This window comes from Miniopterus schreibersii (assembly GCF_964146895.1).
Source record: "Miniopterus schreibersii genome assembly, chromosome: 11".
In the NCBI taxonomy this organism is placed as follows: domain Eukaryota; kingdom Metazoa; phylum Chordata; class Mammalia; order Chiroptera; family Miniopteridae; genus Miniopterus; species Miniopterus schreibersii.
The window spans coordinates 9,323,926-9,350,988 of NC_138111.1; the positions used below are offsets into that span (position 1 = coordinate 9,323,926).

Here is a 27,063-nt window from a genome sequence, read left to right on the forward strand (position 1 = left end):
TTCATTCACTTTGGTGCTGGGAATGAAAATGACAGAACGATAGGTTGAACTTAGTATTTTAAAAAGATCATGTGTAGTAGAATGGGTTTCAAAGGTAGCTTTATGGTATCTCTTTTCCTGGAATTCTTTAGAAGAGAATCAGAACATTGACTTGTGAAGATTTCTTCTAATCCTTTGACTGCAAAATCCAGGCCAATACTAGGTGAATTCAGAATTTTAGCTTGTCTTCCTACCCAGTTATAACTTTTGGGTGTATGAGCACCATTCAGATTTAAAGTATAGGAGGTGGACTTGCCCTTAGTGGGCCTTTCCTTCCACACCTGGCAAGTGGAGCTGTGCCAGTGCCAGGGTGACCAACTGTCCTGCTTTGCCTGGGACTGAGGTAGCTTCCGGGGCACCTGACTTTCAGCTTTAAATCCAGGAAGGTCCCGCAAAGACCGGGAGGAAGTGGTTGGCTCTCCTCCTCAGTGCTCAGGGTAGCTTTTTGGAGGAGTAGGAGTAACAGTGATGTAAGCAGTAGCATATATATAAGTATATGTGTGTGTATATATATACACACACACATATATATATATATATATATATATATATATATATATAAACACAGAAATAAATAAGTTAAAACCACTTTAAATTTCTGTGTGTGAAAGGCTTTGAAAATTAATTTTACTTTTAAAGCCACTAAACTAAGTATGTCTTAAATAAATATAACTGCTTTTGCACCATTTAAAAATTCAGTGAAGTCATTTAAAAATGAGTGGTATGGATTATAAAACCCAGTCCTGTCTCTGGGACTGAATGACTACAGCTGCCAATTTATGGGAGCCATATCTAGCATTCAATCATTTTCACTGATATGCTGTGAATACTTCATCTTTGCAGTATTTTTTGCTAGTTAAGTTGCAACAATAGAACCGACATCGTCAATGGTGAATCTTTAAAATAGGTCAGTTTTGAAAGAAGGGCCTTAACTCACATAAATTGTCTATCATTACTTACGTCTCAAAGGTAAAATTTAAAACTATTTTACTATGTACTTATGCCTGTCTTCCCCCCCCCGCAAAAAGTATGTAAAGTGGCTTTAAAAATACATACATTGTTATAAGTTTAAAAAGTTTACGTAAAAAAACTCAGGGCACAGGAATAAAAAAATAGCATACTAAGATGAAGTCAAGGAAAAGTTAGTATCTAGAAATGCATGATCGAAAGATCTTGTAGTTTTTATGACAGCACACAGATTTGGTTCTGAGCTTTCTGGTTACCAAGGGAAACCAGAAGTATACCAAGTTGAAAGTCACGGTGGCTGTAAGATGAGAGACGTCACCTAAGAGATGTGCTCTTTTTTTAGCACTGAAAGCTGGGAGGGTTTGCCCAGAGGGCCTTGGTAAAGACACTGGGTGTGACTGGCATCTCCCCAACACCCTCTAATCAATACAGTGCCATGGTTCTGTATGAGCCAGTGCCCCTTAGTGCACTTTGCAGGAGAAACAACCTAACAACCGAGTGTCAGTTAAGACCAGTTACTAACTTTTAGCACCCTGGTCCTTCCCTGGGGCTGGGGCTTAGTCTCTTGACAAGGTTTTTAGCATTCAGCTTTCTAGGTCCAAGCCCACCTCTACCAAATTGCTTTCTCTGTACTTTTGAAAAGTTCCTGAATACTCCTGATAGAGAACTGCTTATTTAGAGTTAAAAAAAGAAAGATATTCAGAGAGGAAATCCAAACATCCAATAAATATTTGAAAAAAATAATTCCGTCTCACTTTGAATGATTATGAAGTCAGTGTTTATTAACATACAGTTCATTTTCAAAATTGAAAAGACTCTACAGAGATGAATCATTTTCCTTGTCAACGCCTGTTTTCAAACTGATGACATCCTGATCCAGGCCCTGCTGAAAATGCGAAGCAATAGAATCACAAACATCAGGAATCATTTTGTTCCGTATTTGTGGGCCCTCAATTCGTCAACTGTTGCGGGCTGTGTACCTTAAACTTTATCTTTTATGTATCCCTATAAAAAAGTCTAGTGGATAAATTTTCTTTGTTCAAAACTTAGTCTGGCTTCCCCCATTATTACAAATCAGTTAAACCTGAAAAGGAGTGAAAATTAAGTGATTTATCAGCTGTTAAAGCCCGATATCCAGCACATAATAGGCACTCCATTAATGTTTGTTGTGCGGGTGAACTAATTAATTAGGACTAGAATCTTGGTCTCCTGGTTTCTAATCCTATAATATTTGTACTTATCATTTGCAATAGGATACAGATTTTTCCAAAGCTAACTTTGCTGGTTCAGTTTCTTCAGGATGCACCAGATTGATAACACCACGGAAATACAAAGATGTTTAAACTGCCCCCAGAGTGCTTAGAAACCTGTGGGCCGTGGAAGCTGACCGCAAGCCATGAGTGGGCTGCCTTCGCCTTAATAGACCACATTAGCTGATCAGGGTGACATACATTTAATGCAATTGCCCAATTATGTGGTCATCAGGGAAATGCCAGCTGTCATTGCCTACTGAGCTGGGCCATCAATCAGTTTGTTCTGAGGTCATTAAGTAAATTAAAAGGTATTGCTTAAATGCTTAGTAGAGAAATAACAACCCCCATCACAAGGAGCGAGGGAAAGCACCGGCTTTCACCACAGCTATTGGCTGTGTTAAGCTGTGAAAAATGAGAAGATCTGGAACTGGACAGCGTAGTTCAACATGGGAAACAAAAGGAGACTCCAAAGTTTGATAAGGGTGCCCATGCTCTCACCCTGCTCTGTCATATTTGGGGTGCTATTGCTGATAACTTCTTTTAAAATTCTGAGCAGAAGGGGGTGGCTCTAGGTGGGAACCAGCCGGTCTTTCTTGAATGGGCCCGTATTGGAGGGTGTACATTTCCTTTACGAGAGCTGCCTCGCCCGTGGCGTCGTTAAACCCTGGGCTGGAGAAACGGGGTGACCGGAGCCTGCACATGTCTGCGGTATGCCTGAGCGCTTTCACATTAAGATTCGTTGTGAGGCTTATAGATTCTGGTTCCACTCAGTTCCCTTTCTGTTGCAAGACCCCGTAGTCCTGCTTTATACCCTCCGCAACAAGCCCCGTGCCATTGGCTCCTCCAGCGTCTGTTACTTGCCGACAACCCCTCCTGCCCCTCCACCCCCAGGCACTGGGCAGGGCGCCTGGAATCCCGAGAGAATTAAGATGCTGTTCCTGCCCTGGGGAGACTCCTAATCACGTCCCCTCAGGCTCCCATGCCTAGGCACACCGGGCTCCTCCGGCAGAGCCTACCTTCCTGGTTCCCAGCTCGACAAGTTTCTACCAGATCACATCCTTCCCCCCAGGGGAATGACACATCCTGCTTCACACCCCCATAGGCCTTTGGCCCTCATCTGCTGGAGCATTTGCCACTTTGCACTGTGATTTATTTACAAGTTCACGTGCTACTCTAAGTCTCTGTCCCCAGCAGGGGGGGAGCAGGGCTCATAAACGCCCCTGGGCTTGAGCCCTTAGCTTCTACCGTCTGAAAGGCCAAGGGGAGGCTCAGGGTCTTTCTGAGTGACGTCCAACTGTATCAGGATTACTTCAGGGAGGAGTGGGTGTGACCCTGGTTAACCTGAGTCCTGTGGCCCTGCGGCAGCCTATTTCCTAGCTTTCCCCAGAACGCCTTGGTATCTCTCGTTCTTCGCTAGGGGGAGCTGAGGAGTCGTGGTTGCTTATTCAGGGGGCCAAAGCTATAGGCACAACACTCCGGCCTCTCTGAACACCTTGAGGTGCAGCGTTGGACTTGGAGGGTTTAGTTACTTGTTCCTAGGACTTTGAGGAAGGAGTCCCCTGCCCTCCCTGGCCCTGGCCCTGGCCCTGGCCCTGGCCCTGGCCCTGGCCCTGGCCCTGGCCCTGCCCTTTGGTTTTCTCTCTCAGGAACCACTCAGAAGATGCACTCACCCTTTCTCCAGTTCCCTCCTCTGAGACTCATGAATTCGCACTTCTCACTTGGGCTCCTTGTCACTCCCATTCCTGTATTCCCAGTCCCTTGCAGGATAGTTCCAATTAGATGTCCTGTTGTCCCCTCCAGCGCAGTGCTTCTAAGAGTTAACTCTTTCTCTCCCAGATGTGCTCCCATTCCTACTCACTCTGTTCCTTTAGTGGCCCCATGGGGCAGGGAAATCTGGAGGCGAGGGTGAAGTCTGGCGAGGCACCACCGGGCAGATGGAGGTGCTCTGAGTCGGAGCACCCAGGCAGAGGCGCCCAGCACCCTGGGGAGCTCCCGGTGGGGCCTGGTGCCCCCCTCTGGGCCCACCCCCTGTGCTCCCCACCCACTCGCCTTGCCAGGCACCCGCTTGTCTTTGGAATTCTAGGGTGGTTAGTTCTCTTGGGACTGAGGACATAGTGGGGCTGAGCTCTGTTTCTTGCTCCAGCACTTAATGGATACACTTCCAGAGGCTGGCTAATTGCTCTGAGCCCGTTTCTTCATCTGTGAAGTGGAATGGTAATATGTCTGCCTACTTGACGGTGCTGATTGAGGGCTATTTGAGATAGCACATGTAAAGCACACAGCACATAATATGAACTCAATAAGTAGTAGCCACAGTGTTTTAAAGTGTAGATATTGTTGGTACTTGTATTCTTAATAATATGTGATGGTATGACTTGAGGCAGTGGCCTGACTCTGGGAGATTGCGGGCTGGTTTTAGGGGTCAGGAGGCACAAAGGAGTTTAGGGGGGCAGAGTCCATCCGCCTTTATCTAGCAAGTCCTCCAGGAAACCACTTCTTTGTCTCCAAGGAACATTATTAAGGCAGCACTGGGTGCTTTAAGGTCAACACAAATCATAATTAGTTGTTGGAGAAGAAGAGCAGACTTTCATAGGTTTGCAGAATGGGAAATGTCCTGTGTGTGGCAAGTGGGGAAACAGGCTTGAAGGTGGCTCTGCTATTTGTGGGCACAGACAGAGGAGGCCTGGTCTCCAGGCTCTCGCTTGCTTTTTGCTTAGTCTTTGCACATGCTTTTGTTTCCTCCTTTGGGAACCCCTTTTCCTCTTTATCTTGGCAACTTCTCTCTTTCTCATCGAGAGTCAGCTCAAACGTTGCCCACCTCTCCGGGCCTCCTTTGCCTCTTCTGTGAAATGGGGATAGGACTGCTATTCATCAGGTAGTGTGGCAATTAAAGGTGACACTGTGGGTAAAGAGGTGAGCTCTGAGCAGGCATGTAGTAGATGCTTAGTAAGATGGTGGCTACAGGCATTACGACAAGCTGCTGTGTCTGACTCGGTTGCTGCACTGGGAGCTCCTCGAAGGTCAGGACTGTTTCATTCGTCCTATAACCTCTCCAGCCTCATCTCCTACCACTAACCCTCTGCTCCCGTAGATGGAGCCTCTTGGCATTCCCCTAGCACCGCCTGGCTCAAAGGCATGACTTGCTTGTGTGTTGAATGAATGAATTGATGTTCTGCCCGAGCCAGGGGGCCTTTAGAAGGGCTTTCAGTGGGAGCTGCTGAAACCACCTGGGGAAGCCGCCTGGGGAAAGTACTGAAACCACCTGGGTATCTGGTTAGCTGGGGATGAGCTGCCTCAAGCGGTGTCAGGAGTGACTTCAGGAGAAGTTGTTTGATATCCTGGGTGGGAGGAAAGTGCTGCCGAAATGAAACCTGATTTGCTTTGTTTCCATTTCAGTTAATAAACACATTTAAAGTTTTGATGTGGAAGAGACTGGGTAATTGGAGGCCTCATGGTGAATTGGTATAATTTACCCACAGTGAGGGAGTAGAGAGCAAGGAGATTACTGTTGCTAATTTTGCAGAGTGGAATGGAGTTAATTTATAATGTATCATTGATATTGGAGCGTTTTTCCATGGGCTGAATTATGATGGAATGAAGAATCATTTAACGTGGTTATTTCATTGTTTGTGTCACCCTTATGGATTGGAAAGTGGAAAAAGAACATAGTGCTAAATTGGTATCTAATCTTTTCAGGCTACTTGCTAAATAAACTGGAATTTTAATTAAAACTGCCAGCCAAGAGGTAAATCACTTCAGAATTTTGTGAAGTTTTTTTGTCTCTCGCCTAATATAATTACTACTAATATATAGATTCTTTACGGGCGGGAAATTAGACACTGGAATAAATAACTGGGGAAGATTGCCGCGGGGCCCTGAAATTATGAAGGAGGCAAGGTCATCTTCCTCCGCTTCCAACATGTGCTTTTTCCCCCTGTAAATTGTTTAGTAACAGTTTTGATCTTATTAAAAGTATTGCGATCAGAAGCAGAAGCAAGGCAGACGACAGGCCTCACCACAGCCCTTCCAGCTTCAATTCATATGCGTCAACGATAATGAATGGATTTAATAAAAAAAGTACAACCTGCTTTGGTGATTAACTCAGTGAACAGCGAATGGCGTACTTGCCCAGAGTAGCGGATTTGCGGGAAGGAAGAGTGGTGAACAGGAAAGGGAAACTCCATAGATCACGGGAATTGCTGCTTTCCAGCAAAAGGCTGTTAATTGCTTCTCCTTCTGCTGTATTTATGGGCTCTATTAGAGGATGAGTAATTATTGTCTTCCTGGGAAACCCACTGGAGCCAGACGTCGCCTTTATGAAACTGGAAGGCTCCTCGGTGCCACTTATCCCTGTGGGGCCCTCTCCCTCTCCAAGGACCAGGAGCCTGGAGAGGTGGGGCAGGAACGTCAGCCGGCGGGCACAGGAGAAGGGGCTGCTTTAAAGGCAGGGGCCGGCGGCGTGGTTCTCACACACCGAGCTGGTGCTCCCACTCCCCGCGCCCCACTCCGCCCCAGTGCATTCTCCCTCTGCCCAGTGGCCGCCCCACCCGTGCCTTTCTCCCAGCCTCACAGGCTTCCTCCTGGGTCTCTGTCCTCAGTCTCTCTCCACCTCCCCTCCACTCGCCACTCTAGCCAGGCCCGCCTGGCCCCGTTGAGCACTGCCCTTGGCTCTCTTCCACCTGCAGAGTGGAGTTCCAGCTCCTCAGCTTGCCCTGTGAGTCTTTTATGATCTGACCGCTCCAGCTTTATGATCTGACCGCTTCCAGGCACAGGGACGCTCTCCCGCTCTCCTAGGCTCCCTGCCCTGGAGGCTCTCCCCGCAGCCTGATTGCCCTTTCCTTCCACTCCTTGGTTGAACTCCCTCGCCTTGAGTGGGAGCTTGGCTCCTCCCAGGCTCTCACACAGCATCTGCCTCTGCCCGGGCTGGCTCCAGAGTCCCCAGGGCTGTGATTCACGGCTGTTCTTCAAGAGTGGATTTGCTGAGGGCCGGCCTCTGCTTTCTCTGCCCCGGGGTGTCTGGGGACTCTGCCTCTCTCCTTTCTCACCAGGGGACTCAGCGTGGTGAGGAGCAATCGGGAGGCTCGCTCTCAATATTCTCTAATTGGACTAATTGGGCTCCTGCAATGTGCCAGGTTGGCCACAAATGTCCTTTCACTTGCACAGTTGTTTCCAATCTTCACAACACCCCTGTGAGGGAGGCTTTGCTAGTCTTCTTTCTCAGATGATGAAACCAAGGGCCTTAGTAGTTGGCAGGGCTGAGATCTGAATCCAGGTTCTTGAACTCAAGTCAAGGAGCTTCCCCCCAGGTTAGGCACCCACCCAGGAGACCTGCATGGCTGCAAATCCCCCGAGGCTGGTCTTGGAAAACCCCCCGCCCACCAGCTCCTTTGGGTAACAGCTTAACAGCCAGTAGGTATGGGGTGAAGGGTGATGGGAAGGAATGGAAACGAGGCAGGAAAGCAGCATTTTCGGACACCTCCTGCACACCAGGCATTGCGTGCCAGGCACTGTGCGAGGTGGTTCAAACCCATTATTAACCCATCTAATTACCCAGTCACGCTGCCATTATTGTCCCCCTGAGGAAACAGGCTTGGAGTTGCCCCATGTGTGGGCTTGTCCCCGCCCCATCCAAGGACGCTGGGGTCAGGAAGCTGGCCGGCCCCTCGGTCCCTCGCCAGCACGGGAGGCCTTTTCTCATCGGCCCCACCTTCCACAGGCCAGAGGGAGCCTGGCCCCTCAGGGGGGCGGTCGGCTCTTCTCCCCTGTCTGGGCAGAGAGCAATGCCACTGCTGAGAGGCGAGCGACGGAGAAGAGTGAGCCGGCCCCCCTCTAGGCTTGGAGGGCGCTCACCTGCCTTGGATACGCTCACACTTGGCAGGTAGAACCACGCTCCATCTGGCCACAACCTTCAGCAGGCGGTGGATTCCACCAGTAGTTTCATCATCTCTCTCTCTTGATGGAAGAAAAGTGTTGCATTTTAGTCCACCCTTGAAGGGCACTTGCACGGTCCTTTTTCCGCCTAACTGGCCTTCTCTGGCCTTTTCTGTGCCACATTCTTCCTGAAGCGTTAACCACAACTCATTTTTTTTTTTTTTTGTAGATATATTTTCTGGGCTTTTTGGTCACAGATTAGTCCATCTGTCCACCCATCTATCTTGGAACAGTCAAAAGGGCACAGTCTTTGGAGACAGACCGACATGACTTCAAGTTCTGGTTTGCCACTTATTAGCAATGGATTGCATTTTTTCATTGTGCAAAATGGAGGCATATATGTCAGATACCTTCACATAATGAGGGCCCAGGAAACAGTAATATTAGTCTTAGATTCCTCCATTCTCAGGATGCTTTCTCCTCTAGGACCCTGTTCTAAAACTGCAGCGGTGTATTCAGTATCTACTGCTGGGTGACAGATTTCCCCCAAACTCAGCAGTTTGAAACCACACACATTAATTAGCGCCACGGGTTAGGAGTCTGAGCGCTGCTGATCTGGGGGTGCGGCTCAGGGCCTCTCGAGGCTGCAGTCGAGCTGTGGGCCAGGGTCCCAGTCTTTGAAGGCTTGCCTGGGGCTGAGGGACCCAGTTCCGAGCTCACCCACGTGTCTGTGGGCAGGAGGCCTTGGTCTCTTTCTTTTCTCTAGGCTTCCCCAAAATGAGTGATGATGATGATGATGGTGATGATGATGATGAACGAGAGGAGGGGGGCTTCAGTCTTTTTATAAAGATGTGCTAATATCGGAAGTATCCTATTATCCGAATATCACTTGTGCTGTAGCTGTCGGTCACATAGACCAAGCCTGTGACAATGCGGGCGAAGACTACACAGGTCTGAATCCCAGGAGGCAGGGACCGCGGGAGCTGGGTAGGTGGGGGAGGGTGCATCTGTCCGGTGGGGAGTCAGTCATGCGACAGAAACATTCCACAGGCCGTGGCTGCACAGCAGATGTCAACAGCGTCCAGAGGGGGCATTGGAGGGGACCCTGTTAACTCTGCCTGGGGACACCATGGAAGGTCCTCTGAGCGCAGGTACACTGCGATGTTCTTTTTCCAGAGCTGTACTAATGATGCTTGATATTTTCATGGCATCTTTTAAAATTGAAGTTACTCATGAGGTGATTTCCTTGGACATTAAAAATAATAACCTGTCCTGTATAACAGCAATTTACTGTTTATAAAATGTTCTTCCAAACATCATCTCAGTCCGTACAACAGCCCTGGGAGGCAGCCAGGTGTTATTGCTGTTGTTTTCCTCTGTTGTAGACGAGCAGCTGAGGCTTAGAGGGGCAGGGTCCACATGTCAAGGTCTCGGGGGGTCAGGGCTTGAGCTAGTCCAGGCATGGTGCTCTGGGCACTATGCTTTCCTGTGTTCCCCCTGATGCTTCCAGCCCCTCATTTTACAGCAGCAATTTGGGTCAGTTCCCTCTGTAGATGCATTACACACGTACTTGCCCATATCAAAGCTTATTTGCCACTTTTATGCTGGATCACTTGAAAGATTTCCTGTTCATGAAGAAGCTCCAAGGAGAAAATCATTCACAAAGCACAGGAATGTGAATTGTGCTTTCATTGGCATGCATGGTGAAATCTCACTTTGCAAAAGCCCTCGAGGGGGTTCAAACGTGCTCTCTGGGCCATTAGAAGAGGGACCCGAATATCAGTTCCTTCAGCGCAAATATGCTCAAAGGGCATTTAATGATTTCAATTCTTGCCTGAGCCTGGCTATTTTGCAAGTGCGTTTTCGTCCTTCTGGGCAAGAGGGAAGGGGATTTTGAGTCCCCTCAGGTGTATACGCTGAGGGAGGAACTTTCCCTGTGGAAAAGATGGTAGCTTGTAGTGTGAGGGTAGGTTAGTTACTGTAGGTCACGTGTGACTGATAAATACCACTAGAGCAATCAGTTCAAGATCAGTTAGCTGTGTGCTGCGGTTAAGCACATGGGCCTTGGAATCAGGCGGACCTGGATCTGATCCTGGCTCAGGGGATCTGCCCTTTCTAGCTCTGTGACCTTGGGGAGGTTATTTAATTTTTCAAAGCTTTGGTTTCTTCCTCTGTAAATAGGATTAATAATAGCAGCTTCCTCACAAGATTGTTGTGAAGATTACATGAGATAAGTTGTTTAACATATAGACATAGTAATAAGCGTTCCTTAAATGTTAACTTTAATGATGATGATGATGATGGTGATGATGTATTTGAGTAGCTTCTATTTATAACTTCACATATTCATTCATGAAACATACTGGAGATGCTGCTAAGATGGTGTCTCTCTCTTAAAATGTTTTTATTGATTTGAGAGAGAGAGGAAGGGAGAGGGAGAGGGAGAGAGAAACATGATGAGAGAGAAACATAGATTGGCTGCCTCCTCCACACCCTCTACTGGGGATCGAGCCCACACCCAGGGCATGTGCCCTGACCCAGCACCTAGCTGGTGACCTCTTGATTCATGGGTCAACTCTCAACCACTGAGCCACGCCAGCCAGGCAAATATGGTGTCTCTTAACAGCGAGAGGCTTCAGGGAGTCTCTGAATCTCCCTACGTACATGAGATGGTGCTGACCTTGAGAAAAATGGAGAATGGGGAGTCTGGGAAGCATTTAACAATTTTCAGTTGCCCTGTGAAAATCCATGCAGCATTCCAGCCTACAGAGAGCTCAGAGTAGAGCCTCAAATGGCCCCTTAGCATCAGGCGGCGGAAGCGGACAGTTTTTGCTGCTGTTTTTATTGTGGTAACATATACATACCAAAAAATTTACCATCTTAATCATCTTTTTTTTGTTAATCCTTACCTGAGAATATTTTTTCCATTGATTTTTCAGAGAGAGTGGAAGAGAGGGGTAGAGACAGAGAGAGAAAGAAACATCGATGTGAGAGAGACAGGGAATCGATTGGTTGCCTCCCGCACGGGCCCCTGACTGGGCCGGGGATCGAGCCTGCAACCGAGGTACGTGCCCTTGACCTGAATCAAACCGGAGACCCTTTAGTCCCTGGGCCGATGCTCTAACCACTGAGCAAACCAGCTAAGGCCATCTTAACTGTCTTTAAGTGTACAATTCAGTGGCATTAAGTACATTCAAGTGGTTGAGCCGCCATCACCACCATCCATCCCCAGAATGTTTCTTCATCTTTCCAAACTGAAACTCTGTCCCCATTAAACAAATAATTCCCCATTGCTCCCTCCCAACCCCTGGAAACCACCATTTACTGCCTGTCCCTAGGAGTCTCACTACTCTAGCTGCCTCATATATAAATGGAACTGTACAATGTTTGTCCTTCTGTGTCATTTTTATTTCACTTAGTATAATGTCCTCAGGGGTCACCCATATTGTAGCAGGTGTCGAAATTTCATTCCTTCTTAAGACCGAGTAATATTACAGTGTATATGGGCACCGCATTTTGTTTATCCATTGGTGGACAGTCGATGGAAACTTGGACTCTTTCCACCTTTTGGCTACTGTCAATAATGCTGCTGTGCTACTTAACCAGCCTCAACCTGCTTCTTCACCAGTAAAATGGGAAAAAATATCACCAGTAAAATGGGAAAGAATATCACCAGTAAAATGGGAAAGAATATCAGCTGCAGCGCGTGCTTATTTCGAGGACTGAATCACCGCTGTGGGCCAGGGTGCGGGCGTCTGTACTCAGTAGACATCAGTGTGGCCACTGCTCTTCTTGCTCCTGTGATTAGTCACATTTCCCCCCCTCTTTCTTCTAGTTCCCTTTTGGCCGCCGCGTGCCCTGTGACATCTACTGGCATGGTGTGTCATTTCACGACAACGACATATTCTCCGGTCAAGTGAACAAGTTTCCAGGTATCCGCTGTTGTTGGCATTTACGGGTGTTCCCAGGGCTGGGTCTCAGGGCACACTCGTCCTCCCTAACATGGAGGTGCTTTGAGATCAAACTCGAGTTCTCTTCATTGGAATTGCTGCCTGCAGTCTGCCTCGGCGCTGTCACCTCGGAGGGACCCTAACGCACAGGAGTCTGGACCTAACCCACCGGGGGGTTAAAGATTGGAGGCTCAGAAGCATCAAAAGACAGGCTCTCCTGGGCTGATTCCACTGGTGGGAGAACATGATTTTCCCCTTCTTGGTTATAGATATAACGTGGGGGTGTCATGGGGGAGCTATATTCTCAAAACGGAAAAAAAGAGACCATTTTACTTAAGTAATTTGCAGGAAACAGAAGTACTAAAATTCTAGGAATATGTCACAGAAATGGGGTTAGCAGTTTTCATTTTCTTTAAGTATCATATCTGGAGGTACCATTTTTAAAACCAAGCACCAGCCTGGGAACAATAGGCGGCAGATAACCTCTGCTTTACCCAAGGCCATTCTCCCAGCGAGACTTGCCTGTGGGGGACTCATGCCAGGAAAGTGGGGAGCCAGCATTGGAAGATTCCCCTCCCTCCACTCCCGGCCTCCCCTGTGCCTTTTCATTTCATCTTTAACCTCTATCGCCCTCCTCTGGTGTGATTACTATTCTTTATTTTAAATGGCTAAGTGAAGAGGGTAGTTACAGCCAGTGGAAGTGCTTGGGGAAAAGGAACATTGGGGAAGCTGGGTCTGAGCACTAAGTTTCAGGAATTTTAACATATTGCTCAAAGCATGTTATAATGCAATAAAAAATAATTTTTAAAAAGATCATCGCCCTGAATCCCATCCCTCATTTTACAAAACCACAATGTGGATATTTCTGTATTTCCTCCCAAATCTTAACCATGTTTATGTATCATTTTTATGAAGTTGCAGTCAGAGTGTAGTTGCCTGAATGTAAGGTGTTTTTTCTTAGTGTTATATTACTTATGCTTATTTTAAAAGGGAGAATCAGTTTATTTTTTTTTCCTTTGGCAGTCTATGCCACATCTGTAAGAACACCTCTCAGAAAACCCAGTATCCATATTACACACTGGCTACTTCCACCTTGTCTGCTAGGAGGTTTTCAACTGAGCGTGCAAACTGTCCCAGGCCACATGTGGCTCGGCTCAGGTTCACGTAGGAGGACCTAGGGCAGGACACACAGCTTGCCAGCTGGTCAGTGCCAGGCATTTCTCTCCAGCTGTCTTTGCAAGGGATCCAGGGGCTTGTGTCTGGCCCCTCCCGTGAAAGCTCAGGTGCAAGGAGACAAAACCACACTGGTGGATGCCAGCCTGTCACAGTTTAGACAGCCTATAGGAGCCAGGATTTCTCATAGCTCCTCCGGAGCATGGCTTCCAGGGTCACGCTAAGTGACAAGCATCACCACACTCAGGAAAACCTGGAGCTCTGGCTTCCCACCAGGTAGTTATATAATGTGCCAACCAGGGGTCATTTTAACCATATGCTTTGTTGTCTAGTGACACAGGTAACTTTCTGCCTTTCTTGGTTTCCAGGAGACCAGAGCTAGAAACTTAGCCCAAGGTCAAATCTGTCCTTGGAGAAGGAGAGAGGGTTTTGCCACAGACCCGCAGCGATGCTTGCAGCCAGGGTCTTGCACACAGTCTAACGGAACAGCTGTTATTTTCTCTGTCTCAATGCTCAGAAAAAGTGACTTTCTGATGCCATGAGAGGACTTACTGGGATATCAGGAGAGCGTAATTTGAAAGAGAGCTACTCTCTGAGTGGGACAGAGTTGCTAAGGCTCCATTTACACGTGCTCGTGCCTCATCTGGTGGCGGGGAAAGGAGAGAGGCAGTAGCTGTGAGACTACATTCAGAACACAAGTTAGAAACACAGAGAACATTCCCCCAAAGGCCTAGCTTCATTAAAGGCGAAAGAAGAACATTCATCTCAAAGAAGCAGATTGGTCGCATCCCATATTCCACGTGCCAGGGGTTAAAATGTGATTTTCCACTTTGCTGACAGCATTTAATCTGCTCTGACGACAAAGCAGGCCCTCGAACCTCGGGGCAGAGTCTGTGTGGCCACCCGCTCCGAGCTGAGGACGACGCAGTCCTCAGCAATGGGTGGATTCGGAGCACGCTGCCCCTTGGCTCCAGTTTGTGCCCAAGCTTATCTTCTGTCTCCGATGCATCCCATTATTTAAAAACGCTTTGTGCATGTGTTGTATGTTACTTACAGTAAGTCCTAGAGGACGTGCCAGGCAAGTATAAACACTTCCCACGCTGAAAAAACTGGAAACTTTTGGACACGCATATGGGAGTAATTTATTTTGTCTGTGTTAGCACATTAGATTTTAGCCACTTTTCTATGGGCAATTTCCTTCAAGATCTGCTATTATATCTTAACTGATGAATTTAGACTTTCTATAAAAATAATCTGATTTAGCTGTGTCTCTGCTTTAAGAAAGCCCGGAATTCTCCATTCTTAGCTCACAAACAGCAGGCTTTTGGTGAGTCTCAGGGTCTGAGAGTTGCCAGCGCATGGTGGGTGGTGCCTGAGAGCCCACCCTGAGGAGGGGCTTTCTGTAGAGAGGGAGAGGCTGCAGAGAGGAATCTGTGCAAGCAGCTGTCTGGCAAGCACTGGTCTGGGCTGGGGATTCAAGGACAGGGAGAGAGGCATGTAGAGAGGGGAGTGTGATACCAAGTAAGTGCTGCCAGAGGAAGCTTGGATTGCCCTGGGGGTTTGAAGCGAGGGCAAGTGACCTCGCCTAGATTTGCTTGGGGACAGGTGGGGTGAGAGATCCAGGGGAAGAGAACTGACATGTGAGCTGAGCCTCAAGGGATGGATGGGCCTGAACCTCATGCAAAGCAAAGGAGTAGAGCTGGCCCGAAGGCGCAGAGCGCACTGCTCGCTCAGCCAAGGGCAAGTGGCCCCTGGTGCTTAGAAAGGGTCGAGTGTGTTAGGGCCAGTGGAGTGGTGACAGGCAGGGACAAAAGGTCATGGGAAGCCGCTGAGGAATTTTAAGCCAGGGAGTGACATGGGCCAACTCGGATTTTAGAAAGATCAGCCCAGAGGGGTGCATTGGAGGCGGGCGGAGGCTGAGAGAGGAACGGAGAAAGAGCTGGAGGCTGCTGCAGCCCCGGGCAAAGCCGGGGACGCATCAGTCAGGGGCGATGGGAACGGCTGAGGACAGTGGACCTGAATGGATTATTGTTGTTTGGTGCCTGTAATGTGTTCCTGTTACAAATGACATTTGGATTGAATAATGTTCCCAACGTAGCTCAGATTTTATTTTATTTTTATTATTATTTGTTAAAAATTGGGCTAGCCTGAGGATCAAGCAGTGATACTCTTGGGTCTCGCCACATGGGATGAGACCCACCAGGGCTGGGGACTTTGGTGTAGACAGAAGAAGCCAGGCCCAGAAGCGGTGGCAGGAAGCAGGCTCTCGGTGTGAGCAGCTCCAGCCTAAATTAGGGGGTTCTTCCCAATCGGTAGGGACCTGCTGATACGAGACGTCTAGGGATAGACCTGGGTGAGAAACCCGGGTAGGCAGTCAGCCCCCAAAGAACCTGTTAGTAGGCACTGAAGTCTCAGGCAGGAGGAACCCAGCCTCGCAGGGCAGACTTGGGGGGAACAGGGGAACACTGGAGGAAACAAGGCAAAGGCATTGTTCAGGTGCCAGCAGCAAAAGACAGGTTTGCAGAATTTGGGGGCAAAGCAAAAAGCAGTTAAAATCTCCTTATTTAATTGGACTACAAAGTTGGGGCCAAAGTCTTGGGGAGAGCTGATGGTTAGACCTAGAGCTTCCACCTCAGGGCAGAATGGGCCCCGGAGCGTAGGGCAGGGGTCACAGGTAGGGTCAGGAGCTGCAGCTGCTTAGAGGAGGGAGGTCTACACGGGTGCCTGCTGGAGGCAGGTGTCGGGCGGGGTTAGGGCTGAGCCGGCTACAGGGAGCAGGCCCGAAGGGTCCGGGGAAAGCAGCCACTGGTTGGTACGGGTGCTTCGAAGTTGGCTGTTCTCAGTCGAGGACCACCTGGAGACCCGCACAAAGGAAACTCGGAAACAGACCTGTTAGCTGGTGTGGGGGCCGCTGATCCACATTGCAGGAGGGGTGACTGAAAAGGAATATTTACTTCACTTGCTGCACCTTGATTTTCACAAAACTTTTCTGGAGCGTTCAAATGGCGCTCCTGCTCCCACAGCACTTCTGTCTGTATTGTGTGTGTCGTCCTGACCTGCAGGGAGATTTCTGAGCCTTCCCTGTCACAGCGCCATTAAAATACAGAAAATACCGCGACACCCCCTTGGTCAGGGCAGCATCTCTTTGGTGTAAGGTGCTGTGTCGCAGTTAGTTCTGAGGCTTTAGTTTAACACTCTAACTAAAACCTTTGTTAGACACAAGAGGAAAGTTCCCAAGAAAGCTGAAAATTTGTTTTTGGGTACTTTGTGTTCAGCTCCAGTGCTTATAACTCAAAATTTCTAATTTCATAGGGAATAAAGAGGCATAGCTATAATTTTCCAAACTCATACTTATTTCTTGGGAAGCTCAGAACAGTGTCCTCAGTGAGTTTGTTTATTTTTAATAGTATTGAAGAGTCTATATTAGGGCAAAGTTTATTTGTATACTTTCTAAGCCCCTTTATTTCTTATTTAATTCTTCTCGATATCCTTCTAAACAAGAACTCAGGACCTGGGCATTGACATCTTGAAGCTGCAATCTTTAGATTTATGCTCTTTTTAATATGCTGAGGAAGCAAGATGTAGGCTATTAAAACCTTCATTCTCAAGGGTTTCCCCTTTGTTTCCCGAACCGGGGGTTTGGAGAAGCCTCGCTCATTCTGCTTGTGCCCCTTTGGAAGTCATGATAACTCGGACATGCCAAGCTGACATGAAACTTTGCACTTTCTATTAAAAGTAACTTGGCTCAGCAAATTTCTAGCACCAGCAATAGAACCGTGTAGTTCTTTCAGGGTGAAGGCCATTTTTAGTCTCCACTCTTAGCGGCCGTGCTTGCTTTAAAAAATAAGCATGCTAAAATGTAAAATAACCTGCTTAAAATTTGCTAAGATAAATACACAGTTTCTTCTCTTGTCAGCGTTACTAAAGATGTGACCAAAAAGAGGCTACCATTCTTTTCAAATGTTTTCTAAGTGAGACATTTCAGCCCCCTCCGGAGAAATTAATGCAATCTGGTCAATGTGTCCGCATCAGTACTTAGAACTGAAGGACTCCTCCGGATTCCATTTTCCCCCTTCAACTGTAAATTATGCTATGATGTCTTTTCCAGTTCCTGCCCTTATTTCAGGCAGACAAATTTTATGCTGAGGCGTATATGTAGTTTTTATTTTATACATTTAATACTCATAAAAGATTAAAGACAAAGCAACTTAACTAAGCTTCTCATGATGTAAGCAGAGCCCACTAGATAATACTCTCTAGGGTATAAGATGGAAGGAATCCCAGAAATGTATATAGAGGCCCCAAATTAAAAAAGATATTAAATTTTAAGTGCAAGATACAACTGCTTCTCTTTATTCTTTATCTAGGGGGCTGACAAAGAATGGGATAATCTAGGTGGAAACTCATTCCTTCAAATTGATGTTTCATTTTTATAAAGAAAAGAAAGTCATCTGTTGCCTCAATTTTTTCATTAATTTGGCAGGTCTTTCCAAACCATGAGTCACTGCCACAGGGAACAACTCATACCATTTTTTATCCTGACTGAAAACTTGAATATGTCGGGTGGGTGGTTTTAAAAGTCCCAAACAATGGCTGTTTTATAGCTAGTGGCCCACTGCTGTTAAAACCTCACAGCTTCTCTCCTCCCCAGGCATGTCGGAGATGGTGCGTAAAATTACTCTGAGCAGAGCAGTGAGAATCATGCAGAATCTCTTTCCTGAGGAGTACAACTTCTACCCTCGCTCATGGATTCTGCCTGACGAGTTCCAGCTCTTTGCTGCCCAGGTAGACGGCACTCCGTCCCCACGACCCTTGAATCATACTGTGGTTGTGACTGTGTCCTGGGTCCTATGTCCTGGGAGCTGGGGCTGGGGGTCCCCAGGGAGCTGAGACTGGCCCAGAGGGTGTCTAACAGCACACAGTAGGTGTTGGCAGCGATCCCTGCAGATTGCAGAGTTGGACAGGTAGGGTGACAGGTAGGTAAACTGAGGAAGTGGGTCTTGCCATGAGGATACATTCCTGATGCTGACATTGGGAGGCAGCAATGGGGAACCAGGGAGACAGAGCTGGGGCAGGTGGCTGAGCTCACAGGAGAACTGGGACTGTTTGGGTGAATCTGGAGGTGTGGCCTCCCCAGCATCCCATGGTATGAAATATGGGAGGTCGGGCCCTGCTTCAAGGCCAGGGAGTAGCTCTGACAAACTGAGGGGCGGGGGGAACCTTTTAAGTGTCCTGCTTACACTTTGTTCCAAGAAGCAGTTTTTAAATCACCCATTCCATATCGAAGCAATATGTTTGAGCATGAAATATTTTGAAACAGACCCAGTAGGGAAATAACTGTGAAATTCCCAGGAGGGAAGCTGACTTTAGAATTGCCATTTGGTTTAGTCTTTTAAGAACTTCATTTAGGGCTGTTTCAATGCCTCTGTCAGCAAGTTCCATGGCCCATCTCATACCTCTGAAGGTAGCTATGTAATAAGGTTAATACCATTTATTGGTCCTACTGTGTTCCATGCATTGTGCTCAAAGCTTAACATCATTTCTTTTAACCCTTACAGTAAAGTTGGTTGCATTATCACCCCCACTTTATGGTTGAGGAAACTGAGGCTTTGAGAAATTAAGTGACTTGCTTGAGAAATAAGATTTAGACTTAGAGCTAATTTCAAAGCCTATGCTCAGCGGTTGAGCGTCAACCTAGAATCCAGGTGATCGGGGTTCGATTCCCGGTCAGGGCACATGCCCGGTTGTGGGCTCGATCCCCAGTCGGGGGCGTGCGGGAGGCAGCCGATCAGTGACTGTCATCATTGATGTTTCTATCTCTCTCTCCCTTCCTCTCTCTGAAATCAATAAAGATATATTTAAAAAAGAAAAAGAAATTGCCAAACTGTTTTCCAAAGCGGTTGTGCACTCCCGCTGGCAGGGTGGGAGTTCTGTCTGTTCCCCGTCGTTGCCAGCACTTAGTATTGTCAGTCTTGGATTCTAGACATGCTGGGAGATGTGTAGTTGTATCTCTTTATGGCTTTAATCGCACCTCCTTGATGTCTAGATGTTGAGCAACTTTTCATATGCTTTTTGGCCCTTTGAATATATTTTTTGGTGTTTATTCAAAATTTTCACTCATTTTGGTTAGCATTTTATTTTTAAGTTTTAAGTTCTTTGTGTTCTCTATGTACAAGTCTTTTGTGTATGTATTGTGATGTATTTGTATACGGATTGTGACTATTTTCTCCCACTTGACTTTGCAGAGTTTTAACCTTGAATTTTCATTTGTAACTATCTTTTGAAGAGCAAAACTTATTAATTTTGATAGCGTTTAATTTATTTTATTATTATTTTTTTACAGTTTGTGTTTTTGTGTGATATCCAAGACATCTTTGCCAAATTAAAGGTTATGAAGATTTTATACTTTGGGTTTTTTTCCTAGAAGTTTTAGTTTTAGCTTTTACATTTAGGTCTATGATCCATTTCAAGTTAGTTTTTGTGTATGGCATGAGATTGGGGTTGAAGTTTGCTTTTTTCCGTATGGATAGTCAGTTGTTCAGCACCGGTTGTTGAAATGATTGTCATTCCCCCGTTGAGTCACCTCGACATCTTTGCTGAAGACCAAGAGGCCATATATGTTCTGGTCTGTTTCTGGGCTCTGCTTTGTTCCATTCATTTGTGTGTTTACTCTTAGCTGATAAAGCTATGGCTTCATAGTCAGTCTTGAGATCAGGTCTTCCCACTTTGTTTATCTTCTGAACTGTTTTAGCTACTATAGGTTTTTTGCATTTCCAGGTCAATTTTATAATCAGTTTGCCCCAGTTTTATAAAGACGCCTACTAGGACTTTGGTATTGCATTGAACCTACAGGTCGATTTGGAGACAGTGGACATCTTAACAAAGCTAAGTTAGATCCATGACTTTTATCTTTGTTTATGTTTCTTTTCCTTAGTTTATCTCAGCAATGTTTTATAGTTTTCCCTACGTGTTTTCCTTTTTTATGCTCTTGTAAATGATACTTTTGAATTTCATTTTCTAATTGTTTGTTGATAGTTATGAACATTCAGTTGACTTTTAAATTTTGAACTTGTATCATATGACCTTGCTTGATTCCCTTATTAGTTCTAGAAGTTCTTTTTTGTAGATTTGTTAGGATTTTCTAGGTATACAATTAATTCATTTGTGAATAAATATATGTATTTCTTCCTTTATAATCTATGTTTCTTTTTTTTTTTTTTTTTTGCGAAGAATATTTTTTAATTGATTTTAGAAAGAGAGGAAGGGAGAGGGAAAGAGAGCGAAACATTGATTGGCTGCCTCCTGCACGACCCCTACTGTTGATCAAGCCCGAAACCTGGGCACGTGCCCTGACCAGGCCTCAAACCAACCGGTGACCTCTTAGTGCATGGGACAATGCCCAACCAACTGAGCCACACAGGCCAGGGCTCTATGTGTCTTTTATTTCTTTTTTTTCTTAAACTGAACTGAGCTAGGACTTCTATACAACGTTGAACAGAAGTGATTAGAGTGGACATCCTTGCCTGGTTCCAGTCATAGGGGGAAAAGCATACAGTCTTTCACTGTTACATACAATGTTAACTGGAGGTTGTTCATAGATGCCCTTTATTAGGTTGATGAGGGTGTTTTCTATAGTTTGCAGAAAGTTTTTCATCATGAGTGGGTGCTTAAGTTTGTCAAATGCATTTATGTATCTATGAAGATGATTTTTTTCTTTATTTATGTGATGAATCACACCGATTAATTTTTTAAATGTTAAACTAAACTTGCATTCCTGATGTAAATCCTACTTGGTTCTAATGTATTATTTTTTTTATATACTGTTAAACTCTAATTGCTGATATTTTGTTAGGAATTTCTGTGTCTTTGTTCATGAGGGAGGTTGGCATTTTATGTCTGGTTTGGTATCTGGCAACCTTCATTAAATGAGTTGGCAAATGTTTCTTCTATTTTTTTGAAGATTTTGTATAATATTGGTATTATTTCTTTCTTAAATGTTTGATGGAATTCACTATTGAAGGTATTTGGACACAGAGCTTTCTGGGAATATGTTTTTTGATTTTTTAAAATACATATAAGTAATTTGTCTTTCAAGGAATTAGTCCATTCCATCTAAGTTGTCAAATCTATTGACATAAAAAATTTTAAAATAGTATTTTCTTATTATATTTTAACATCTGTGACATATGCAGTGATCCTCCCCTGTTTCATTGCTGATATTGGTAATTTGTGTTTACTTTTTTTCAGGATCTATCTAGCTAAAGATTTATTAATTTTGTTGCGCTTTTCAAAGAGCCAGTTTATGATTTTATTATTTTCTCTCTTGTTTGTCCATTTTCTATAGCATTGATTTCTAATTTTTATTATTTCTTTCAGTTCAAAATGTTATCTAATTTCTCTTGATATTTCTTTGACCAATGGGTTATTTAAAAATGTGTTGCTTAATTTTTAAATAATCTTGGAACTTTCCAAGTATCTTTTATCATTGATTTCTAATTTAATTTTGTTGACTTAAGAGTGTATATTCAGTGTTGTCTTGATCCTTTTGAAAGTTGTCTTATGGCCCACATATTGTCTATCTTGGTGAACGATTCATGTGTATTGAAAATAAAACGTATTCTGGAGTTGTTGGGATAGCATCCTACAAATGTCAGGTCAAGTTGGTAGTTGGTACTGTTCACCCATCCCTTACTCATTTACGGCCTACTTGTTCTGTCAGTTATTGAGAGAGTATGTTGAAATTTTAAACTTTTATTGTGGATTGTCTACTTCTCTTTTTAGTTATGCATGTTAGTTTTTGCTTTATATATTTTGAAGCTCTGTTATTAGTTTGGTGATTTGACTCTTTTATAAGGTAACTTTCCTTGTCCTGAAGTCCACTCTGTCTGATATTAATATAGCACCTCTGGCTTTCTTTGGCTTAGTATATGCATGGTATATCTTTTTACCAGTCTTTTACTGTTACACTATCTACATTTTTAAAGAGTGCTTCTTGTTGACAGCATGTTGTTGAGCTATGGTATTTTATCCAGTTTAACAACCCCTGCTTTTTAATTGGTGTGTTTAGCACATTTACACTTAATGCAATCATCAATATGGTTGGATTCAAGTAGTATACTATCTTGCTATTTCTTTTCTATTTATCCTATATGTTTGGATTAAGCGAGTATTTTTAGTGTTTTGTTTTATCTTCTCTTTAACCTTCTGATTTATACTTCTTTAAAAATGTTTTTAGTTTTGCCCTATCCCTAGAGTCTAGGGTTTAAAATGCATCTTAACTTACCACATTTACCTTTAAGTATTCCTTATTTCAAGTAAGATATAAACACCTTACAACATTTTATTTCTATTCCCACTCTTTTCCTGTGTGCTATTGTAATATATTTTACTTCTATGTTATAAAACCCACAATACATTGTTATTTTTGCTTTGAAAAGTCAATTATCTTATAAAGAAACTGAAAAATGAGTATATTTATCTTCTATACTCACCCATACCTTTACATTTTCAGAGTTCTTCATTCCTTTGTATAGCTCTGGGATGCCATCTGGTATTATTTTCCTTCAACTTAAAGAATTTTCTTTAACATATTTCTTGTAATGCAGGTCTGCTGGTGACAAATTCTCTCAGCTTTTGTTTGTTTGGAAATGCCTTCAGTTTTAAAAATGTTTTGAAATAATTTTGGACTTACAGAAAGTTTGCAAATATACTATATAGAGAGTTTCCATATACCATTCATCTAGCTTCCCCTATTAATATCTTATATAAGTACTGAAACTGGAAATTAACATTGGTATAATATTACTAAATTTTCTACATAGCTTATTTGCATTTTTCCTATTGTTCTACTAATGCCTTTTTTCTGGTACAGGATCCACTTCATGGTCCCTCACTGCATTTAATTGGTAAAAATACCCACTGATTACAAAGACATATCCCTCCCGATTTTTATCCGCCACACATGGGCATGGGACCAGCCCATTGCACGTCTTTGCCCCTCCTACCAGTCTGACGTGGCTTCTTCTTTGTATCCTTAGTTATAGGAGTTCTGTTCAGCTCGATTTCAGGTGGTTCTAAATGATGGTAGTTAGTTTAGTTGTAATTTTGATGTGGTTCGTGGGAGGATGTGAGTAGCACACTTACCTACGCTACCATCTTGACCGGAAGCCAGGTCTTCTTTAATCTCTGAACATTGTTGTAGTTTGTTAGTTTTTAATGTACAGGTCTTCCATACCTTTTGTCAAATTTATCCCTAAGTATTTCAAATTTCTGATACATTGGCAATGTTTGGTTTTTAAACTTCAACATCTAGTTATTCATTGTGAGTGTGTAGAAATACAGTTGATTTTTACTTATTAATCTTGTATCCTGCAACCTTGCTAAACACTTCTAATAGTTCCAGTAGCTTATTTTGTAGGTTCCATGGGACTTTTCTGTCATGTTCTCTGAGAATAGCATGGTGTTATGTTTTGCTTTCTAATCAGCCCTTTATTTCTTTTTCTTGCCTTACTGTGCTGGCTAGAACACCTGTGCAATGTCATGTAGGCACAAGAGATGCTGAGGGTTGCCCTAAGGCATTCATTATGTCTGATGCAGGGAAGGACAGCTGTGAGGGACATTTAGAAGGTGGAATTCACAGGACTTGGAGACAGATCAGAGAGGGGGATGCAGAGGAAGGAAGAATTATGCTTTCAGGAATCTGGAGGGGATACCGTTGCCAAGATGGGAAGCCCCAGAGGAGGCAGAGGTTTAGTGGAAAAGATGGGAAGCTGAGCAAGTGCTGGTTGCTTAACTGTCAGCTTTCTGAGTTTAGCCATTCAGAGAGACTCTTTATCATCAGTAAAATAGGGGTGTGGGGTTAGGCAATTGCTCGGTCTCTTTCTATGTTAGCATTTTAAGCCCTCAAGTGTCAACTTCTATTTGATTGATGCTGAAGGTACTTAGAACTGGGTAGTTCCCTCATACAAAGGAGAATTTCTTTGTCTCTAAAAGGCCAGTAATTTAGAATCTGCTGATTCAGGGTCTGGCGCATGCAGAATAAGACTATGAAAGCCCTGCCATAGTCACTTGCTGGAAGGCCCTGGTACCATCACTTATTCCTCATGGGGTCGCACGTAAGTCCCTGCTCTTCTCAGCCCCATTTCCTCATCTGTTAAATGGGGACATGATGATCACCTCAGGGTGACTGTGGACACACCAGTGAGTATTTGATGATGAAATGCTTCATTAGCTGCAAATTTGATTTTAAAAAAACATATGGCATTCTTATTTTTAATATCTCCTTTGTTTTAATATGAAACAATGCATTCACATTAAGAATTCAAATATAGGACTGTGTAATGTAAAAACTGAAAAAAATGTCCCCACTGCTCAGAAATTACTGGACACTTTGTGTACATTTTCCACCTTTTTCTTATGTGTAAACAAATACATACTGTAACACACATAGCTTTTTCTTCTTTAAAAAGTGGGATTTTTCCAGACGTTCTCATTTTTAGCTTCTTTTCCCCACTGAATATGTTTTAGACATCTTTCCATATCAGCGCCGTATAGTCGTGAATTGTATGAATGCACCATAACTTCTAAAATCACTTGTCTGTTGATGGGCATCTAGACAGTTCTCATATTTCTTGGTTCAATAAATAGCGTTGTTGGGCATACCCTCATATAGGTGTCTTTCTAAGCTGTGCCAGCATTTGCTTCAGGTGGACATCTCAAAGTGGAATTGCACTTTGAGGGCTGTGCACTTACATTTTGACGGTGCACTTAATTACGAGGGTAAACTGTCTTGCCAAGGCCGCGGCAGTGAGCTCTCCGAGCGGTATGTTTGGGGGCTTTGCTTTGTGATTCTTGGTAACAACAGGAAGAGGTCTGAGTATCTGTGAAACACTCTAAAACCCGACACTTGGTGGGTATTCCATTTCTCACATTAATTAGGATTAAATTTACTTCATTAAAGAAAGGGGGAGATCCACACCCCCCCTGCTATAAGCATTTGCCAAACTGGTTCCCAAAATGATCAGCAGGTGGCACCAGGAGGAAGCAAGTAAGCTTGTCAGTGGAAATTTCTGTGAAAGCTAGAGGATGCTGGCTTCCTTTCCAACTTTAGCAGATGGCCAATAAAAAAGTCCTTGGAGTTTATTTTGCATATGGTCTCCCATCTGGGTATTTGAGAAAAGTACAGTTTTGTTACCAAAACAGTATTTATTATGGTGAAGGAGTTTGTATTTCTCAGCAGAAGAATTTTTCAGTGAAGAAAGCCAAAAGGCTCTTCAGTGATGTTCTGCAGTTTCTTGGGGGGAGCTGGCCCTTCCACTTTCCTCCCCAGTCCCCCTCCTGAGTGAGCTTCGATGGGTTCAGCTCCTCAAGGCTGAATGAGGCCCATGATTTGCAAACCCCAGGGAGCAATGCTCCCCGCCGGCTTCAGGAACTAGGAAACTGGACTTAGGAGTGGGTCAGAGTCGAGGCTGAAGGGACCCTGCCATCAGGCATCCGCTCCTTGTCCCGATCCCACGCTTATCAAATAAACGGCTGGCGAGTGGCTTCGTTTTTCTTCCTGCGGCCAGCGTGCCGACTGGGCGGACCCCGGGTCCCCGACGGTTGAAGCTCACCTGCAGGGAGAGCCGCTGCCCCTCTGCAGCCTGGGCCTCGGCCTCGCCCTCCCCACCCCTTCCCCGGGGATCCTGTCCATTCAACTTTCTGAAGGACTCAGCGCGCCTCTGCACCCGCCTCTCCTGCCTGGAGCGCTGTCCTGGTCCTCTGAGCCCCTCTCCCACCCCAGGGCCGCCTTCTGTCACCTGCCGGGTTTGCTGTTTTTCAGACTCCTGCTTGTCTTCCACTTTCTCTATAACCCCCCCCCCCCCCCCCCCCGGGAGCTGACTGGCTCCGGCTTCTTCATCACCGTATCCCTGCTGCTTGTCACAGTGCCTGGCCTTAGTGGGAAGTCCAGTTATATTTGCCAAATTGAATTGCAAATTAATATGCAGACACTGTGGTGTAAAATTGTGTCTCTTGCGACTTTGGCCATCAAAAGTTAGCTTCTCCGAGGCCAAGGGTATCAGCCTGATCCAACCTGTCATTTTCAAAGGGCTCGGGCCACACCTGGGCCAGGGGGAGCTTACCAAAGTAATGCCATCGGCGAGACGGGGTCGGCTGCTGCCCTTTCCCGTGAGGCCCCAGCCCACCCCCACCCCCACACAGAGCCCCGCGGGGCGCAGCAGGCTGGGGAGCGGCCGGGAGCCCCGAGGCCCATGCAGCGGCCCTGGGCCTGGCTCACAGAGCGAGGGGCTCCAGCCGCCAGGAGCAGGCAGATGATTCAGGGCCGCTGGTGGGAGCCCCGGCTTCACCTCCTCGGCTTCACCTCCCCGGCTGCTTCAAGTTTTATTGCCTTTGTTGCCAAAAATAGAACTTCACCTCCTGCTTCGATACATCATGCTGTTCCTGTGCCCCTTGCTTAACAGCTCAATTTGTCTACTGGAAAAAAATGATATCATCTGACACTCAAGATACTGCTCCGCTCTGGAAAAGCAAGCTTAGGTCCCATTCATTAGGACGTCCTTTTAATGAGCCCGAGTGACACTGGTGCCTGTGTGGCTCTTTGCAGTTCACCATGTGCTTTTTCAGTGCATGGCCTCTGTTGTCCTTCCTCAGTTTGAGCAATTGTCATTTTCTCCAAGTTACAGGTGAGAAGACAGAGGTTCAGAATCAAAGGTGCTTGCTCATGGCAACGCATGACTGTACAACGGCCAGTGTGCTCAGACCTCTGACTCGGTGCAGTTCAGGCATTTCCTGAGACCTACTAAGTGCCAAGT

The 27,063-nt window shown here is 45.3% G+C and overlaps 1 protein-coding gene across 1 annotated transcript in view; it reads left to right on the forward strand.

The window, feature by feature from the left end:
* Positions 1 to 27,063, forward strand: part of TTLL11 (tubulin tyrosine ligase like 11) — a gene marked incomplete at its 5' end in the record, with an annotated part of 175,079 nt that overhangs the window by 18,407 nt on the left and 129,609 nt on the right. The window contains 2 exon segments of the mRNA XM_081150650.1: positions 11,965 to 12,061; positions 17,904 to 18,037. Of these exon segments, the coding sequence (XP_081006776.1) occupies positions 11,965 to 12,061; positions 17,904 to 18,037 (231 nt within the window).